Genomic DNA, 21,737 nt, shown 5'->3' on the forward strand with positions numbered 1-21,737 from the left:
GGCATTCCATGAAGTTAGCAAGTAGAACATTTAAGACTAATCGGAGAAAATTCTTTTTCACTCAATGCACAATAAAGCTCTGGAATTTGTTGCCAGAGGATGTGGTTCGTGCAGTTAGTGTAGCTGGGTTCAAAAAAGGTTTGGATAAGTTCTTGGAGGAGAAGTCCATTAACGGCTATTAATCAAGTTTATTTAGGGAATAGCCACTGCTATTAATTGCATCAGTAGCATGGGATCTTCTTAGTGTTTGGGTAATTGCCAGGTTCTTGTGGCCTGGTTTGGCCTCTGTTGGAAACAGGATGCAGGGCTTGATGGACCCTTGGTCTGACCCAGCATGGCAATTTCTTATGTTCTTATGTTCAAATAAGAAAACAATTCTATATCTTTCAGTTGGTATCTATCCCGAAGAGTGGGAAATGGCACCTTGCCCCCTGGTTCCCATATATGTTCTAGTTTGTATAGTCCTTTATTTTTTCAGCTCATAAAAGCCAACTGATGCTGACAAGGTCGAAATAGTTTATTGTAAAATAAATGTGAGCTGTGATAGTGTACCCTCTGTCCCACTAACAGCTTTTTTCAGCGTAGCCAGATGTTAAAAGTATGCTGTACCGTCTGCGGCATTTCTACTACCTTGTCCCATGTGTTTTTCAGTTGCCACGCTAGCGCGGCCAACGGCATTGGGCCAAAGATGGCCTGTTCCAATATCGCCCACAGTTTCTTTTTACTTTGCCTATGCCAGTCAACAACTACTTTAAGGTGTATTGCTGCATGGTACCAGTGTAAGTTCGGGACTCCCATTTCACCTTGAGATTTTGGCAGAAACAACACTTTTTTCACTATTCTTGGATGTTTCCCTTTCCAAATAAATTTCAGGAATCGTTTTTGCCATTTTTCTAGTAATTTCGGGGGGGGGGGGGGGGGGGGTGGGGGGGGGGGGGAGAATAGGAATAGTTTGGAATAAATACAAAATCCGCAGCATTACATTAATCTTTAACACTGCGATTCGACCTGTCCAGGAAATATAGTATCGATCCCACTCCTCTAGATTTTTATAGATCTTTTCCATTAACAGTGGAAAGTTTAACTGGAACAGGTCATCCTAATGGCCTATGCAAACTCCCAGGTACGTAATCTTAGAAGTACCCGTCGGAAAGAATGTGCCTGCCGTAGCTGCTCCACTACCTCTATAGGCGCTGAGATGTTCAAATTTCAGACTTTTCCCAGTTTATTTTAAAACCGGAGACTTGACTAAAGTCCGCAATCTCTGAGCTGATGGCTGGAAGGGAATTGACAGGTTCTGTTAAGGTGAATAGAATATCATCAGCAAAGAGTGAGAGTTTTGAGGAGAAATCTCCAACCTTAATGCCTCTTATTTATTTATTTATTTATTTAAGAGTTTTTTATATACCGGGGCACGTTAAAAACATCACCCCGGTTCACAATGTAACGTAACGTAGCAACAGGCTTTACAATAATTTAGAATAGATAAACATAGGTAAACATTATTTAGATTTACAATAAATTAGAATAGATAAACAAAATGATAACTAATTCAATTTAAATGAAGTGGTTTATCAGGTGGTTACATGATACACTCTTAAGGAGAGTAGAAGAAAATGGGTTCTTTAACTATTCACAGGGTGACAGGTATATGGGTGGTTATGAAGAGGTAGCTCTTAAGGAGGGTAGCTCTTAAGGTAGCTCTTAAGGAGGGTAGAGGAAAAGGTCCTTTAACTATTCACAAGGTGACAGGTATATGGTGTTGGAGGGTAGAAGGAGGATGGGGCTGTTGGGTAGGGAGGAGGCGGATGGTGGGAGGAGGGGGAACAGGGATGTGGGGGGGGGGGGGGAAGAGGTTGTTAAGTTCAGTAGAGGCGTGTCAGTCGGGAGGGTCGTAACTTGATCTTATCTGATCATTATGCCTAATCCTATGCATGAAGGGTTCTAAAAAAAGTGCGAAGAGAAGAGGGGACAGAGGGCATCGCCATTCACCTTTAAGCAGGCCGAAGGTGCTTCATAAAGTTTCTCTATCCATCTCAGGTAATATTCCCCAAATTGCATGGCCTTCATTGTTTGAAAAAGAAAGGGCCAGTGTACATAGTCGAATGCCTTTTCTGCGTCTACTGTTAATAGCAAGTACGGACTATCATGAGTTTTAGCCCACCAAATGGAGTTCACCGTTTTGTGGACATTATCCGATGCCATTCGTCCCGGGATGAATCCTGATTATCGGGGTGGATCAACTCTGGGAGAATAGCGTTCAATCTATTGGCCAAAATTTTTGCCATCAGTTTCATATCTAGATTAATTAAAGATGTTGGCCGATATGATCCACAGACCGTGGGATCCCTCCCTGGTTTGGCCAGTATTGTGATGCCAGCATTATTAGTGATTGTAGAAATTGCGCCCGTGTTTCTCAGGGAATTGAACACCCGTACCAGGATTGGGGTTAACTGCTCAGTAAATCTTTTCTAAAAAGCTGTATAGCCATCCAATCCCGGTGATTTACCTGTTTTTAAGCTTTAATAGCCCAAGTGACTTCTGCTCAATTAATTTCTTTGTCCAAAATTTCCTGCTGAGACAGGGATATTTCCTGCTGAGACAGGGATATTTTAAACAAGCCTTCACTTAGCCTCTTTTTAGCCACTTACCTCAAGACGAAGCCTCCCCCCCCCCCCTTCTTTCTTTCATCATGATTTTCCTTCGCCTTTACCATCCTCCCCCTAGCTGCCCCCCCTTGCCTTCTTAAGTAAATCTTCCTTTTATCTTATCTATACCCCCCCTTATCTTTACTCCCCCCCTTCCCTTGACCCCTGGTACTCCTTCCCTCCGAAGTCATAGATAAACCTGTTTACTACTCCCTTCTTTCATTTTGATTTTCCTTCGCCTTTTATTCCTTCCCTCTGAACTCGTAGACAAACCTGTTTATAACTCCCTCCTGCATTATGATTTCCCTCGCCTTTACTTTCCTCCCCCTAGCCACGCCCCCTTGCCTTCTTAAGTAAAACTTCCTAAGTAAACCTTCCCTTTATGTTATCTATACTCCCCCCTTCCCTTGACCTCTTAGTACTTCTTCCCTCCAAATTCGTAGTGAAACCTGTTTATAACCCTATGTTATATAACCGACTGTATATAAACATATATAATCCTTTGTTTTATCGCCTACTTTACATTAACCTCCATATCCTCCCACTGCACATTTCCATTAGATTAACAGGGGAAAAGTGGAAAAATCGATTAGTTGAACAGTTGAACAGTATCCTTTCACTGTATATCTTAAGAATCTTAACCATCTTAAAGAACTTACATTGGCTACCAATTAACTATAAAATCTTACACAAATCCCTCACCATAATTCACAAAACGATCCACAAACAATACCCGTTGGATCTCCAGTTCCCCCTCAAACTCCACTCCTCTCCCAGACCCATCAGAGAATCATACAAAGGATCTCTTCAAGTGCCTCCTAACAAAACTTCACGCCTCACCGCAACCAAAGAACGAGCATTCTCAATAGCAGGACCCACTATCTGGAACAATTTACCACCGGACCTCAGGCAGGAACCCTGTCTGCAAACATTTCGAAAAAAACTTAAAACCTGGCTATTTAGCCAAGCTTTCCCTTAATCTTTTCACTTTAGATACTCTACATCTCAAGCCTTCCTTACAACTTACATAACCATTGTGATTAAAGGGTTTTGCTATCTCTCTGTCCTTCTTTCTCCAATTCCCAAGTTTGATCTCCTTGTTATTTGTAACTTTTTACCTCCTCTGATTATTTTATTGTTAATCGGTTGATAAGAATGTTTTCCCCTTCGTTCCATGTAAACCGATTTGATATGACACCCGTCATGAAGGTCGGTATATAAAAGAATTAAATAAAAATATATCTCCTTTAGACCAACAGTTCAACTGTATATAAACCTTGTATTTAATCCTTTGCTATATATCTAACTGTATATAATCCACCATCTCATTACACTATATTTTACCATTAGACCAAGAGTTGATCAGTTTTCCTTTAGACCAACAGCCGGACTTTCCTCCTAGGCCCTCCTTCAAGCGTATTATGTACCAGCTAGGCATCCCTACCGCCATACTACTCTATCTTAATCTATTTCTGTCTCCTTCTATTTCCAAGTTTTTCCCGCCCTGTTTATTGTAACTTTGCCTCTTCTTCTGTGTTCAGTTACCTGAGTTTCATATAAACCGATGTGATATTTTATATGAATGTTGGTATAGAAAAGTTTTAAATAAATATCTGTGGTACTGGGGTATTATAAAGATATGTTTCCATCTTTTCTTTATCTATATTGGTTTCAGCTGTATATAACTCTGTATAGAAACGCAGAAAGCAATTTCTAATTTCAGGATTAGTTGTCAGAATTGTGCCTTGTTCATCTCTAATTTTAACTATATTGTTGGCTGATTGTTTTACGTTTAGCTTGCGGGCCAATTGCTTCCCTGCCTTATTGCCGCCTCCATACTGCAATTGTTTTAACAGTTCCAGTCTATGCGCAATGGCTGCAGATTCTATGTCCTCCAATTTACGTCTACACTGATCTAATCGAGATAAGACCTTGCTGGAACCAGTTTGTTTATGGGCATCTGCAAGTTTCCTAATCTGAACTAGCAGAGCTATTTTCTCCGCTTCCTTCTGTTTTTTAACATATACAGCTCTGGCTATCAGCTTGCTGCGAAGCACAGCTTTCATGCAGTCCCATAAGACCATGGGTGCAATCCCATTATCATTCAGGCCGATACAGTAAAAATCGCGGAGAGCGGGCAAGCGCCCGATTCAGTAAATAAAATTATTCAAATTAGGGCCCGCGGTAAAAAGAGGCGCTAGGGACACTAGCGCATCCCTAGCACCTCTTTTTTGACAGGAGCGGCGGCTGTCAGCGAGTTTGACAGCCGACGCTCAATTTTGCCGGCGTCTGTTCTCAAACCCGCTGACAGCCACGGGTTCGGAAACCAGACGCCGGCAAAATTGAGCGAGCCGCAGGCCAATTTAAATTTTTTTTTTTTAAATTTTTAATTATCTTTAACTTTTGGGACCTCTGACTTAATATCACCATGATATTAAGTTGGTGCCGAGAGAAATTAACGCCTACCTTTGGGTAGGCGCTAATTTCTGAAAGTAAAATGTGCGGCTTGGCTGCACATTTTACTCACTGAATCGTGCGGGAATAACTAATAGGGCCATCAACATGCATTTGCATGTTGCGGGCGCTATTAGTTCCGGGGGGGAGGGGGTTGGACGCATGTTTTCGACGAGCTATTACCCCTTACTCAATAAGGGGTAAAGCTAGCATGTCGAAAACGCGTGTCCAAACGCGGATTAACAGTGCGCTCCAGCGGAGCGCACTGGGAGCGCACTGTACTATATCGGCCTGATTGTGAGCTAGATATCTGTTATGTCCCTCTGAAATTCCAAAGAGAATGCCTCGTCCTCTAATAGACTTTAGTTAAGCTTCCAGTATTGTTTCCCCTTATCATAGTGTGAGAGTCCATGTCCACGATGTTTGTTTCCTGGCTATATTGACTATTTTGTGCTTCAGTGGAAAGTTGTGATAGCAAGCAATGATGTCCTGAGGACGGTTATCTGGTCGGGGTCCCAGGGCGTGATATGCTCTGTCTATTTTCACTTTGTTTTCAGTTAGAGGTACAGTAGAATCCTGTGTTAATAGCAGCATAATGCTGATTTTCGCCACTATCTCCATGCAGTCCTGATATTCTGGGGTATCTGTTATGCCACGAAACCTCAAATTTTGGCATCGGGAGCGGTTTTCAAGGTCCTATACCTTGTCCGACAAAGCTTCTATTTCCTTTTGCATAGTGAATTGTTCTTCCCGCGCCATTTTGAGATCCTCCGTGAGGGCCTCCGCTTTAATTTCTATCTCTAAAATGTGCCGCCTGTTTTCGGACATTTCCTCTTTTATATCGTCTATAGAGGCCATAATGTCTCTCTTATGATTTTGTAAGTCTTGCCTAAGTTCGGCAAACCATTTTTTCATTTACGATCGCATCGGCAAGTCATCATCAAACGGTGGCTGATTGCCAGGCTGTTCGGCCTGGACCATATCGTCCTCCAGCGCCGCCATAGCGGGTTGACTTATGTGTTCCTGCACTTCTTGATTTTCATAAGAAAATTTGCGTAAATCCGCAGTATTTTGCCAAATTGATATCTGGGGTGATCAGTCTCATGTAAGTTATTGCTTTTTCCGTCCTTAGTGGGGTAGATGAGATGGATTTGCCAAGATTGAAGAATGTGGGGAGTGGGAGCTCTGAATCAGCCAGCCATTCGCTGCGATGATGTCACTCCTCTCTAGTTCATTTATTTCTAATGTTTTGTGGGGTGGTGGGCTGCAGGCTCAGGCCTGAATACCCATAAACTTTTATTTCATTGTCAGCACTCAACAGGCTATATACTTTGAATATAGTCAGTTAAGATTAAGTTATATGGGTATGTGTCCATGAATAACTTTGAAACCTAACCAGTGATATTCAAAGATAGCCGGTTAGGTTTCAAAGATATCCAGCAACATATAACTGAATAACTTTATTCAAGGATAATCAGCGAGACATGTAATTAGTGATTAGTAGAATGTGTTCTAGATATTATATATAAATATTCTATGCTGGAATAATGATTAATGTGGGCTGCAGTATTAGTTTAACATTGTTTTATTGTTTTTTAAATTAGGATTTTAATTTGACATTGGTTTTATACTGTATTTATGATTATAGAGTTTTTGATAATGTTTATTGTAAGTTAATTGGATATGTATTTGATATACTGTTAATTAGTTTCTGTACTGTAAACCGACTTGATATCTTGTGAGGAAGGTCGGTATATAAAAATGTTTAAATAAATAAATAAATAAAATGTATCCTGCTGAATTTCCCTGCTAACTTACCCTGCCAAAATTATCCAGATAAGTTATCTGTTGTCCAGTTTTGTTTTGTTTTTAAATATTGGCTTCTGTATCTTTTTCTTATACACATAGCCCATATTTAAAAAATTCTTCCCTGTGCTTTCTTCAGCTGGTTACATCATAATCAGATTTCAGATCTCTCTGAATGGTATTAACTTAGACTATCTAATGACAGCAAGAGGTCTACTGCTCTTTATTTAGATTCACAAAGACTTGAGTAAGTTTGTAGGAGAGATTTTGTGGAGCAGCAGTAACATCTCTGTCTACCTTGTTGGGAAGATGAGATGGACTCTTTGTTTTTATCTTTTGTCATTTACTATGTCAATAAGGTTTTGTGGAAAAAAAAGGAAATATTCCTCCTTTTAGTCCACAAGGATGCTGTTTTTCTAGAATTTATTCTGTTGTTCCATCAGAATTTCAGCCTGAAGCAGGGGCTCCCAATGGGGAGGGGGAGGAGGTTTTCTCCCTACCAATAGATGGAGACAGAGGTCAACCGTTTTGCTGATATCACCCTATATAGGATGCCTTGACACCTGCAGCTTTCCAGTTTTTCTATAACAAAGCAAATAAATGTACCAGTTCTCTCAACAAGTGAGCAGGGGTAGGGGCGGAGGTATGAAAGTGGGCCCTGGCAGTCCATAAATCCCAACAGCTGAGAGGCTTAAAAAGATAACATTAAAACTCAAGAACTCTGCAAATTGAAAAACATTTTACAGAAAGACTATATCTCTGATAAACAGAATGGAGGATATAAGGGTAGGATCCTGAACTGGTCTGGTAGGTCTTGAGGAAAGAAAATTAACAGGTAAGAACTAAATTTTTCTCTTCCTTATCCCACAGACCACTCCAGACATGTGGAACATACCCAAACAAGCCCTAAGCTGGGAGGGAGGCTGTTATGTCTGCTTTCAAGATTCTGACATCAAATGTCTTTAGCCCAAATGTTCCTTGTAAAGGAACACTATGCTATATATAGCACTATATATAGCACTATGCTATATATAGCACTATATATAGCACTATGCTATATATAGGCAAAGCCTTTACAAGGAACACTATGTTCCTTGTAAAGGCTTTGCCTATATATATCCTTGTTATAAGTTATCTGTAAACCGGCACGATGTGCAAACGGTTGCCGGTATATAAAATTAAATAAATAAATAAAATAAAATAAAAAATGTCCAAACAGTAATCTTTAGAAAAGGAGTGCAAGGAAGCTCAAGTGTGTGCCTTGCAGATCTCTTCCAGCAGAATCAAATTAATGTTCCGCTCAGAGTAAATATGTCTGCTGATGTGTTCAACAGCTTCTGGAGAACCTATTAACCTTTAGCACTTGTCTTAAGTGTACAGTTGAGCCATTCACTCTTGGATACAGAATGAATCATAATTTTGTTTGTTCTCTTAATTTGCCTCAATAGGTGGTTAAAGAAAAGAAAGATTCAGTTTATAAAGCCCATAATATTGAGAATGTTATCCGACACCTACTACGAGGTGATCTAGCCATTTCATCGGATGATGACTCAGGGAGTTCTAGAACACTTACTCATCACATGCCGCTGTCATCGGCTTTTTTTCCTCCTCCACCACCACCTCTTCCTCGTGGTGCTCCTTCTCACGTTCATGATTCTCTTAAACTTAAATTGCAAGACAGTATTTCTTCCAAAGCGGGAGTTGATATGATGGCAGAAACTGACAAGACACCTGAATTTCCAGAAGAGGCATGTCTCAAAAAACAGAGAATACAGAGAAGAGATACGTCCTTATATAGACATCCAGTTTCCATACTTGGCCAGCTTGATAAGGAATTGCATTACCCAGCTCCTCCTCCTTTTTCTTCGCCTGACTTTTTTACTGAAAGTTTAGGGGAGGCTTGGAAACCTCAACCTATTAAATTGAAAAAGGTAAGACTTTTAATTCCTAGAGGTCTTACTTTAGATTGTTTTCAGTTATAGATACATGCACAAGGGATGGAGCGCAGTAGGTCTTGTCAGTATGTGAGGGCTGCAGGAGGTTCTACCCTGAAGTTTCAATCCCAAGTTGCTGCTGCTCTGGGGATAGATAGGTCAAGTGGCATGTAAGTTGCAGGCCCGGATACCGGTAATGGTAGCAATACTTTGGCACCTATAAAAAGTTCTTGCAGAGGCAGTTGCCTACATTGGTGATGGCAGATGCAGTAGCAGCCAGAAAGGGCTGAGCTCAGGTACGATTTAAAAAAAAAACAAAAAAAAAAACATTTTAATCTTAAGAAACCATTAAGGTTAAGTCAGAGCAGGTGTAAAGTTATCCGGGAATGTGTTCCCGGATAACTTTACAGGCTACATTCAAAAGATACAGCCAGTTCAGGCCGTCAATGAAATTTAAAAAAAAAAGAAAACAAAACGAAAAGGTTTGTGGACCTTCAGGCCCAAGCCTGCAACCCCTTACCCCAGAAAATATTCGAAATAAGTGTGGGCTAGTGCCTGATTCCCCCTCCCCCTCCTTCCACAATGTTATAGGAAAAATGCTAAAGCCCTTTTCTCCTTTTCCTGCCCTCCATCCCGGACACCCTGAAACCCCAGCTGGAAGCTTGGTAGGTTGTACCCATTCCTGACCATTTCCAGCATTGCTATGACAGCAACATTATCGCTCGCTTCCAGTGTTACTGTCTGAGCAATGCTGGATGTGGTCAGGAGCGAGTAACGCACTACCCACACTCTCAGCTGGAGTTTTAGGGGGCCTGGGGAGGGCTGAGGGGGGTTAGAGAGCATGTGAATAGAAGTTACGGGGGGTGGGGTGGGGGCAGGATGGGGCTCTGGCACTTTTCCTATGACATCAGGAAAGGAGGGGGGCCAGCCTTGGAGTGCAGTGGTTTCTTGTTACCATCTGGTGGGTTAGGGAAGTAGGGGACATCGGTCGCTAGTTCATTTATTTTTAACAAGCCGTTAAGCCCGTTAAAACGGGCTACATCCCTCTGTCTCTCACCTCCCCCTCATTCTCTCTCCCCTCACTCTTCACCACCCCCTACCTCCCTCCCCCCCCACTCCTCCCCACCCTCCCTCTCCTCTCACTCAGTCCCCTCCCCCCCTCTCTCCCTCCCTCCCCCCTCTCTCCCTCCCTCTCACTCACTCAGTCCCACTCACTCTCACTCAGTCCCACTCACTCCGTCCTCTCCCTCAGTCCCACTCCCTCCCTCCCTCTCTCCTCTCCTCCCTCTCTCTCCCTCAGTCCCACTCCCTCCCTCAGTCCCACTCCCTCCCTCTCACTCAGTCCCCCCTCCCTCTCACTTAGTCCCTCCCCCCCAGTCCCTCCCCCTCACTCAATCCCTCCCTCCCACTCAGTCCCTCCCTCTCACTCAGTCACTCCCTCCCCCCTCTCTCCCTCCCTCTCACTCACTCAGTCCCACTCACTCTCCCTCAGTCCCACTCCCTCCCTCAGTCCCACTCCCTCTCACTCAGTCCCCCCTCTCCCTCTCTCAGTCCCTCCCCCTCAGTCCCTCCCCCTCACTCAATCCCTCCCTCCCTCTCAGTCCCTCCCTCTCACTCAGTCACTCCCTCCTACTCTCTCTCTCCGTCCCTTCCTCCCACTCAGTCCGTCCCTCCCTCTCTCTCTCTTCTCCCTCCCTCGCTACTGGCCGCTGCCGTCGCCGCCGCTCGCTACCGCCGCCGCCCGCTACCGCCGTCGCTACCGCCGCCCGCTACCGCCCGCTGGCGGTACTGCCGCCGCTCGCTACCGCCGCCGCCGCCCGCTGCTGCCACTGGACGCCGCCCGCCGCCGCCGCTACCGCCGTCGCCGCCGCCCGCTACCGCCGTCGCTACCGCCGCCGCCTGCTACCGCCGCCGCCGCCACTCGCTACCGCCCGCTGCCGGTACCGCCGCCGCTCGCTACCGCCGCCGCCGCCCACTGCTGCCACTGGACGCCGCCATTTTTTTTCTTTCTGACGCTGGCTCAGACCGACGTGCTCGCCCGCACATGCGCAGTAGAGCTGGTCTCTACTGCGCATTTGCGGCACGTCGGTCAAGCTTCGTTTATCTAGTAAGATGTTTTGTGGGGTGGTGGGCTGCAGGCTCAAGCCTGAATACCCATAAACTTTTATTTCATTATCAGCACTCAACAGGCTATATACTTTGAATATAGTCAGTTAAGATAAAGTTATATGGGTATGTGTACATGAATAACTTTGAGACCTAGCTAGTGTTATTCAAAGATAGCCGGTTAGGTTTCAAAGATATCCAGCAACATATAACTTTATTCAAGGATAATCAGCGAGACATGTATCCTGCTGAATTTCCCTGCTAACTTACTCTGCCAAAATTATCCAGATAACTTATCTGTTGTCCGATTTTTTTAAATTCTTTTTTTTAATATTGGCCTCTGTATCTTTTTGTTATACACACAGCCCATATTTAAAAAATTCTTCCCTGTGCTTTCTTCAGCTGGTTACATCATAATCAGATTTCAGATCTCTCTGAATGGTATTAACTTAGATATCTAATGACAGTAAGAGGTCTACTGCTCTTTATTTAGATTCACAAAGACTTGAGTAAGTTTGTAGGGGAGATTTTGTGGAGCAACAGTAACATCCCTGAATACCTTGTTGGGCAGATGAGGTGGACTCCTTTATTTTTATCTTTTGTCATTTACTATGTCAATAAAGTTTTATGGAAAAAAAAAGGAAAGATTCCTCCTTTTAGTCCACAAGGATTTTCTTTTCTAGAATGTATTCTGTTGTTCCATCAGAATTTCGGCCTGAAGCAGGGGCTTCCAATGAGGAGGGGGAGGAGGTTTGCTCCCTACCAATAGATGGAGACAGAGGACAACCGTTTTGCGGATATCACCCTATATAGGATGCCATGACACCTGCAGCTTTCCAGTTTTTCTGTAACAAAGCAAATAAATTTACCAGTTCTCTCAACAAGTAAGCAGGGGTAGGGGCGGAGGTATGAAAGTGGGCCCTGGCAGTCCATAAATCCCAACAGCTGAGAGGCTTAAAAAGATAACATTAAAACTCAAGAACTCTGCAAACTGAAAAACATTTTACAGAAAGACTATATCTCTGATAAACAGAATGAAGGATATAAGGGTAGGATCCTGAACTGGTCTGGTAGGTCTTGAGGAAAGAAAATTAACAGGTAAGAACTAAATTTTTCTCTTCCTTATCCCACAGACCACTCCAGATGTATGGGACGTACCCAAGCAAACCATAAGCTTGGAGGGAGGCTGTTATGTCTGCTTTCAAGATTCTGACATCAAATGTCTTTAGCCCAAATGTCCAAACAGTAATCCTTAGAAAAGGAGTGCAAGGAAGCTCAAGTGTCTGCCTTGCAGATCTCTTCCAACAGAATCAAATGAATGTTCTGCCTAGAGTAAATATGTCTGCTGATGTGTTCAACAGCTTCTGCAGAACCTGTTAACCTTTAGCACTTGTCTTAAGTGTACAGTTGTGCCATTGACTCTTAGATATAGAATGAATCATAATTTTGTTTGTTCTCTTAATTTGCCTCAATAGGTGGTTAAAGAAAAGAAAGATTCAGTTTATAAAGCCCGTAAGATTGAGAGTGTGGCATACCTCAAGGATGATCTAGCCATTTCATCGGATGATGACACAGGGAGTTCTAGAACACTTACTCATCACATGCCGCTGTCATCGGCTTTTTTTCCTCCTCCACCACCACTTCCTGGCGCTCCTTCTCACCCTCCTGATTCTCTTAAACTTAAATTGCAAGACAATATTTCTTCCAAAGTGGGAGTTGATATGATGGCAGAAACTGACAAGACACCTGAATTTCTAGAAGTGGCAGGTCTCAAAAGACAGGGAATACAGAGAAGAGTTGCGTCGTCATATAGACATCCAGTTTCCACACTTGGTCAGCTTGATAAGGAATTGCTTTACCCAGCTCCTCCTCCTTTTTCTTTGCCTGGCTTTTTTACAAAAGGTCTTGGGAAGGCTTGGAAACCTCAATCTTTTCCATTGAAAAAGGTAAGACTTTTAATTCCTAGAGGTCTTAATTTAGATTGTTTTCAGTTATAGATACATGCACAAGGGATGGAGCGCAGTAGGTCTTGTCAGTATATGAGGGCTGCGGAAGGTTCTACCCTGAAGTTTCAATCCCAAGTTGCTGCTGCTCTGGGGATAGATAGGTCAAGTGGCATGTAAGTTGCAGGCCCGGATACCGGTAATGGTAGCAATTCTTTGGCACCTATAAAGAGTTCTTGCAGAGGCAGTTGCCTACATTGCCTATTCCTAAATCTTGGCCTGCATCTGTCTCCAACATTGATCATTCCCCCTGCCCTTAATCTCTCTCTCTCTCCTCCCCACACCTTACCCAGCATTGCTTCTTTCTCTCCCCCACACCTTATCCATCATCACCCCTTTTTCTTCCCCCACCCCTTAGCCATCATCACCCTTTCTCTTCTCCCACTCCTTATCCCCTAACCAGCACCACCAGTTTCTCATCAACCCCTACCCCACCCTTTTCTGTATCCCCACCTCTACCCAGCAACACCTTCTCCCCCATACATCATTGCTAATTCTCTCTTCACCCTACCCAGCATCCCCCCCTCCCTTTTTTCCAGCATTTCTCCTCTCACAAGACTCTTTCTCCATCTTCCACTAACTACCCCCACTCAGCAATCCCTGCCTGCCCAGTTTCTTTTTATTCTCTTCCTCCTTCCCCCTCTCCCACCCACCTTCTTCTCTCTCCCTTACCCAGCATAGCCCATAACACTCACCTCATCACAATAATCCTCCCTGCACAGTATCTCCCATGGCGCACCAGCCTGGGTTCTCCCTACCTGGCCGAAGAACCAGGAGCAAACAAAAGGGAACATGGGGCCTGTCTTCAAGCTGGTAATGCTCAGGTCCTGCCATGGCCTCAACCCCCCCCCCCCCTCACACACACACACACACTCCATGTGGGAGTGCGGTCACTGCTATGCCTGAGTGCAGGCTGGAGAAAGGCCCTGTATTTGCTTTCTTTTTTACTGCTGCTATTGTGTACTGTTTATTCCCCCCACCTAGCCCCCCCAGTCCTTATATGGGGAAAAAGGGACTGGACTGGGATGGCAAGGGGAGGAGGCACTCGTAAGCCGATAGGGTGATGGGCAGGAGGAGAGAGAGAGAGCATCAGGAGAAGTGCTGGTACCATGAGCGTGCAGTCTTCCTGCACCAACAGTGTCACCATGTAAAACACCTGCATGTAGTGGGGCCAGGAGCAAGGCCATATTGGCCATTGGTTGTCTGTGGCTCTGCCTGCCACCTGACTAGTGGAAGGAACTATGGGGATCAGCTTGGGAAAACGATTTCCCCTTTTCAGCTATTTTTTGTTACTGTTTCTTCTTTAAGTGGCAAAGGAGGTCTCCAGGCTAGTACTGCCATCATCCCCTGATGCTAGTGCTAGCCGGTGTTTCTGTAGGTAAAAAAAAAAAAACAACCAGCATTTTTACCTACAGAAGCTTCCCTCGATTGATGACTTTATTAGTGAATGCATTGAGCAAAACACGGATCCTCCTTTAATTAAAGTGTCGCCACACTATGGATGTCTTCCGCAATCTCCTTACTGCATTCTTGGGGGCTGCTGCTGCTGCCACTAAAGTTGAGGTTGAAGGTGCACAGTAAGGGAAAAGGCCAGAGGCATCACTCATGCTCTGCTAATTGCACTACCTCCTCTTCCTTGCGGTTGCTTTCAGCACTGTGAAGAAGTGAAGGGAAAGCCAGAAAGCAAATAGGGTTTCCTAGCATGTAGACAGATGGACTCAAGACTAGTGGGTTATGCTCCCCTGCCAGCAGATGGAGATGGAGCAAGCTGACGTCATAGTATATATATTCCTGCAGTGACCCCAGCCTGCCAGAATTCTCCGTTTCCAGTAGATATTTATTTATTTATTTAACACTTTTTTATACCGACCTTCATAGTAATAACCATATCGGATCGGTTTACAAAGAACATAGGAATAACTGAAGCAATAACTGGAGAAATTAACAATAGCGGTGAATAAGTCAAAGTTACATTTAACAGGGAGAAACAAACTTGGAAGCTAAGATAGCTGGAAGAAAGTAAAGGCATGAAGTAATTGTAATATAATACACTAACGAATATGGGCTAAAGCTTAAAGTGCTTTAGCCTAGAAGTGCCAGGGTCCATCATTCTAGAGAGTAAAAAACCTTCGTTCAAGTGAGTAAAAGGCGATTAGTGGTTGCCTGGAGGATCGGAGAAGGCTTGATGAAAGAGCCACATCTTGAGTGGTGGACTTGCATCTCCCTATGGGGATTGCTTCAGATTTTGGACGGAGAATTTTAAATTAAGAAAAGCCCTGCTCTCCTGCGGTGATACCAGATGGTCCCTCCCCCAGTTGAGAATTCCTGAGGTGGTCCCTCAGATGCGTGCCTTGCTCTGGTAGCCAGTTCCTGCCATAGACTTAGCTGATTGAACATCTTAAAGGCAGCAGGTGCAGGAGGCTGAGTGTGGCAGTGATGGCAGCTGCCCTCTCCCCCTGCAACTGGAGACCGTCTCTGTACTCAGCCAGAAAGGGCTGAGCTCAGGTACTCAGGTAAGATTTAAAAAAAAATAATAATAATAATTTTTACCTTAAGAAACAGAGACAGTTAGAGTGGTTTGTACGACTTCCTCTGGTCTCCGTGCTCGGTACTCCATTCTGACATTTGTTCCCACTCCCGTGGGGGTTAGGGGAGCTGGGCAGCCTGGCGGCTTGAGCTAGGCCCTGCAGTTAGGCTTTTTGCCTGCGTGCTGCGTGGTAGGCTGCTGCGGTGTTTTCGCGCGCTTTTCTGAGTGCTTTACTGCTTTCTACAGGACATTGGTATGCACAGCTCGTCGGGTCTGAGCATGCTTTGTGTTTTAGGTGCACACAAAGTTATAAGCTTTGGCATACCAGTTTTGCATGTATTTTTGCAGCACTTTTGTGTTGCCTAATTTTTGAGTGCATACATTTTTTCAGCGCAAGCCATTTGCACACACATTCACAGTCACCTGTGCAATGATGTTGCTGGAGAGCAAGAAACCTAAGCGCTTTTCTCTCTGTATTGCCTGTCATATTTGGGCATCTCAGCCTGACCAGTCCTCTAACATGTGTCAGCGCCGTATAGAAGCTCAGGGAGAGATGTCTTCCTCTGATTTCACTAAGCCTGGATCCTCCCATCTGATGATGGTCTGATTACGGCTCTGTCTGAGGTACGCCGGACCTTGGTACTCCCTTGACTGGCTCCTCCACAGTTCAGTGGGCCCCGCTCCAGTTCTTTCTGGGTTTCACCTGAATCTGGCTGTTTTTTCTTGGGTGGAGTTTTTTTCAAGGTTTACAAGCCTTCCTTCAGGCACGGTCCTCAGCTTCGCCTAATCCTGTCAGCCAAGGGCCCCCTCCCTCTTCCAGTCCAATGGTTAAGCACCAGAGCACGCCTCGGTTCACTGCGGGTTTTCCTACAGGACAAGCAGGATGGTAGTCCTCACATATGGGTGACATCACAGGATGGAGCCCAAACACGGAACACTTCTGTCAAAGTTTCCAGAACTTTGACTGGCTCCTACTGGGCATGCCCAGCATGGCACTAACCCTGCAGCCAGCAGGGGTTCCCCTTCAGTCTTCTTTTTTCCGCGCAGCAGTAGCCACGCGGTTAAGGAGCTCTGCAGAGATTCCTGACAGGAATTTTCCTCATGGAATTACTAAAATTTAATTTAGCCCACAGGGGTCCCTCCTTCAACTTTTTCAAGCCGTGGTTCTCCGGTAAGTTTTTTACCCATTTTCCATCTATTACCGTCGAGTTTGGCCCTCACGGCCTACCGCTGTCGACCCTACCGCGGCTCAATTTTTTCATGGCCATGGCGTCGGGGTTCCGCCGGTGCCCAGATTGTAATCGCACCATGTCCATCACAGACCCACACAAAGTCTGTGTAATGTGTCTCGGATGTGAGCACGATGTCCTAACCTGCACCAAATGTGCCCTCATGACACCAAAAGGTTGCAAGGCTAGAATGGAGAAGATGGAACTTCTCTTCCGTGCTCAAACTCCGATGCAGTCTATTGAATTGACGTTGTCAGAGCCGGCACCGTCAACTTCGCGCCAGCATCGACAACTTCTCAGCCTTTGACACCCTCTATTCCCCCTCAAGATCAAGGGGATCGTAGAGATAAACATCGCCACCAGCATCGAAAGTCTCGGACCATCGAGGGAGTGAAATCATCGACCTCGCCATAGTCTGAGCTGCCGTCGAAGAAACCCCGTCCAGAAAAGGCACCGACCTGTTCGGTGACCAGGTCACCGAGGCAACCCTCACCTGACAGGGTATTGGGAGCTGCGACTCCGCCTTTAATGGTGGTCCCTCCAGCTATCCCTCTGCCTCCTTCTGTTCCGGAGCCGGGGCTGCTTGCTCCAGGTCCCCGAGAAGAACTGGTCCGGATGGTTCAGGACGCCATCAACAAGGTGATGCATCGACTCCAGGTTCCTCCGGCACAGACACCGGTACTGATTGTGGAACTGACCACCGACCCGATTCCAGCAGCGTTGGCTCCGCTGCTCTCGAGGATGGAAGCGCTCATGGCCGCTTTTCCACCGATGAACCCTGGGTCACCAATGGTCCTGGTGCCCTCCCCGCTTACTTTGTCAACGGGAGGAGAAACACCGTTCCACATCCCTCCATCGGGAGTTCTGCCGATGCCTCAGCCATCGATGCCGATACATCCGGTGCCACTGATCCACCCAATGGTGCCGACGTGTCCATCGGCACCACTGAGCCATCCATCGATGCCCTCGAAGCCTGCGCCGGTGCCTTCGATGCCTTCATCAGTGCCTCCAGTTATTCCTTCGAGTCCTTCGGAGCCTCGACCAGGACCTTCAGGGATCCCACCGCCCCATCCTCCTCTAGTCCCTAGAGGAGCAGGTGCTGATCCCTATGACACCTGGACTGATGATTCTTCACCAGACACCGATGATTTGCCTTCACCACCTTCACCTACTGAAAGCAGAAAGCGTTCTCCTCCAGAGGACCTTTCCTTTATAAATTTTGTGAAGGAGATGGTTGAATTGGTTCCCTTCCAATTGCAGACTGAACAAGATGACAGGCATCAAATGATGGAGCTGTTACAATTCCTGGATGCTCCCAAGGAAATAACCTCCATCCCTATCCACCAGGTTCTTCTGGATCTCCTCAAAAAGAACTGGGAACATCCTGGCTCTGTGGCTCCAGTCCACAGAAAAGCTGACACCATCTATCTCGTTCAATCAGCTCCAGACTTTCGCAAACCTCAATTGGATCACTAATCTGTGGTTGTCGAATCTGCCCAAAAAAGAGCAAGGAGATCAAAACCTCACACTTCCTTTCCCCCAGGCAAGGAACAGAAATTTCTAGATGCCATTGGTCGCCCGGTCTTCCAGGGATCAATGCTCATCTCCAGAATTGCCTCTAATCAGCTCTATATGACCCAATATAATAGGGTCTTATTTAAGCAGATTCAAGACTTAACAGACTCCCTGCCTCAGCAATTTCAAGAGCAACTTCAAACCCTAGTAAACAAGGGTTTTGAGGCAGGAAAGCATGAGATCAGATCATCGTACGATATCTTTGACACTGCTACCAGGGTATCTGCAGCTGCTATCTCGGCAAGATGATGGGCCTGGCTCAAGTCTTCCGACCTTCGCCCTGAAGTACAAGACAGATTATCTGACCTGCCTTGTGTAGGAGATAATCTGTTTGGCGAGCAGGTTCAACGAACGGTGGCAGAACTCAAGGACCATCATGAGACCCTAAGACAGCTCTCTCTGATGTCTTCTGAGTACTCTTCAAAATAGCCCTTCAGGAAGGACTCTAAGAAGTCATTCTTCCGCCTGAAGAAGTCCTACCCACCACCAACTCGAACCCGTTCTACGAGACCGTTTCAAAAAGCCCAGTCTCGTCAGACATGAAAACAAAAACCACAAGCAGCAACTCAGCCGGGCCCTGCTTCCGGTTTTTGACTCCTGCATAGAGAGCAACAGCCAGCTTCCATTGCCCCACATACCAGTGGGAGGTCGATTGTGCCATTTCAACAACAAGTGGCACTCAATCACCTCAGACCAGTGGGTCCTAACGATAATTGCTCAAGGTTATCATCTGAACTTTCTCTCCGTTCCACCGGACTCCCCACCTCTACCGACGTGAAGAACATCCGATCACTCCATCCTTCTGGAACAGGAGGTCTTCCTCTTCCTCCAGTCCAAGGCAATAGAATCAGTGCCCTACTCTCAGCATGGCCTAGGGTTCTATTCCCGGTACTTTCTAATCCCCAAAAAATCAGGAGGCGTTCGTCCAATTCTGGATCTACGTGCCCTCAACAAGTATCTCCAGTGAGAGAAGTTCAAAATGGTAACCTTGGGCTCTCTTCTTCCTCTTCTACAAAGAGGAGACTGGCTCTGCTCTCTAGACCTCCTGGACGCATACACTCATATCGCGATAATTCCATCTCATTGCAAATACCTGAGGTTTCTAGTAGGCCCCAAGCACTATCAGTACCGAGTGCTTCCATTCAGCCTCGCGTCTGCACCACGAGTCTTCACAAAATGCCTCGTCATAGTTGCAGCCTTCCTCAGGACTCAAGGTGTTCACGTCTACCCCTATCTAGACGATTGGTTAATCAGGGCTCCCACTCAGCAAGCTGCTCTGTTGTCCCTGCATCTTACTTTATACACTCTAATTTCACTCGGATTTCTCGTCAACTATGACAAATCCTACTTAGTCCCATCTCAAACCTTATCGTTCATTGGGGCAGACTTGGACACCTTGCAGGCAAAGGCTTTTCTGCCTTGACAGCGAGCTCTCACTCTCATGCCTCTTGCACACCAGCTGCAGTCTCAGCACTCCACGACTGCACACTGCTTTCTCATTCTCCTAGGACACATGGCGTCCTCAGTTCAGGTCACCCCAATGGCCCACTTGACCATGAGAGTCATGCAGTGGACTCTAAGGTCACAATGGACTCAATCCATTCAGCCCCTGTCGACCATTGTCCACGTAACTGACTCACTCCGTCAGTCTCTCACATGGTGGAGAAATCAGGTCAGTCTCCTCCAAGGCTTACCCTTCCAGGCTCCAAACCCTCAAATTACTCTCACCACCGATGCTTCCAACCTCGGATGGGGAGCCCACGTGGCCAATCTGCAGACACAAGGATCTTGGTCTCCAGAGGAAGCCAAACACCAAATAAATTTCCTGGAGCTACAAGCAATCAGATATGCTCTCAGGATATTTCAGAATCGCCTCTCCAATCGAGTCATCCTGATCCAGACAGGCAGCCAGGTGGCCATGTGGTACATCAACAAACAGGGAGGGACGGGCTCCTATCTTCTGTGTCAGGAAGCTGCACAGATATGGGCGGAGGCCCTCTCCCACTCGATGTACGTTAGGGCCACCTACTTGCCGGGAGTGGACAATGTGTTGGCAGACAAGCTCAGTCGCACCTTTCAACCGCACGAGTGGTCTCTCAACCCCTCAGTAGCGAACTTGATCTTCCACCAGTGGGGTTATCCTCAAATAGACCTCTTTGCGTCACCTCAAAATTGCAAAGTAGACAACTTCTGCTCTCTCACTCGCAGCCAACACTATCAGCCAAGAGACGCGTTCTCCCTATCATGGGCAACCGGTCTTCTATATGCATTCCCTCCACTTCCACTTCTCTCGAAGACTCTCGTGAAGTTACGTCAGGACAAGGGAACCATGATCCTGATAGCACCCCACTGGCCGCGCCAAGTGTGGTTTCCAATAGTTCAGGATCTCTCCATTCGCAGGCACATTCCCTTGGGAAAGGACGCTTCTAATCACTCAAAACGACGAGTGCCTCTGCCACCCCAATTTTCAAGCCTTCTCCCTGACGGCATGGATGTTGAAAGGTTAATCCTTCAGCCATTTAACCTTTCTGAACCAGTTTCCCGTGTCCTGATTGCTTCACGGAAGCCTTCCACAAGAAAATCGTATTCTTACAAATGGACCAGGTTTACGTCATGGTGCTCTTCTCAGTCCCTTGACCCCTTTACCTGTCCAATCATGAAGTTTTTGGACTATCTCTGGCACTTATCAGAGTCAGGTCTAAAAACGTCCTCCATCAGGATACATGTCAGTGTGGTAGCCGCCTTCCATAAAGGTGTCAGGGATATTCCCATATCAGTACAACCCCTTGTTACACGTTTTTTGAAGGGCTTGCTTCACCTCAAGCCTCCTCTGTGTCCTCCGGCCCCTTCTTGGGACCTCAACCTAGTTTTGGGTCGGCTCATGAAACCACCATTTGAGCCTCTTCAATCCTGTGACCTTCGATATCTCACATGGAAAGTGATTTTCTTTCTGGCAAACACATCCACTCGCAGAGTTAGTGAATTACAGGCTCTAGTTACCTACCCGCCTTACACTAAACTTCTGCAGGCTGGGCAGTACTCCGCACTCACCCTAAATTCTTACCTAAGGTAGTTTTGGAGTTTCATCTCAATCAATCCATCACACTACCTACCTTTTTTCCCAGGCCCCATTCCAATCCAGGAGAGCAGGCTCTGCATACCCTTGACGGCAAACGGGCTCTAGCGTTCTACCTAGACCGTACAGCTGCCCACAGGAAAAGCACTCAATTGTTTGTCTCTTTCCATCCTATCAAATTGGGGCAGCCTGTGAGTAAACAGACTCTCTCCTCCTGGTTGGCGGACTGCATATCCTTTTGCTATTAGCAAGAGGGCATTCCACTTCAAGACTGTGTTAAAGCACACTCTGTGAGGACCATGGCGATTCAGTAGCACACCTACAATTGGTGCCGCTTCCTGACATTTGCAGGGCTGCCACCTGGAGTTCTCTCCATACT

The 21,737-nt window shown here is 45.9% G+C and overlaps 1 protein-coding gene across 3 annotated transcripts in view; it reads left to right on the forward strand.

Moving 5' to 3' along the window:
• PARP4 (poly(ADP-ribose) polymerase family member 4) overlaps positions 1 to 21,737 on the forward strand; it is a 376,732-nt gene that overhangs the window by 218,228 nt on the left and 136,767 nt on the right. For 2 of the 3 annotated variants that reach the window (XM_029602495.1, XM_029602494.1), the window contains 2 exons: positions 8,357 to 8,839; positions 12,424 to 12,894. In XM_029602495.1, coding sequence (XP_029458355.1) covers positions 8,357 to 8,839; positions 12,424 to 12,894 — 954 coding nt within the window. The remainder of the gene's footprint in view (positions 1 to 8,356; positions 8,840 to 12,423; positions 12,895 to 21,737) is intronic. The other variant, XM_029602496.1, reaches the window with a different exon arrangement.

The sequence above is a fragment of the Rhinatrema bivittatum genome, chromosome 5, assembly GCF_901001135.1.
Source record: "Rhinatrema bivittatum chromosome 5, aRhiBiv1.1, whole genome shotgun sequence".
Classification (NCBI taxonomy): domain Eukaryota; kingdom Metazoa; phylum Chordata; class Amphibia; order Gymnophiona; family Rhinatrematidae; genus Rhinatrema; species Rhinatrema bivittatum.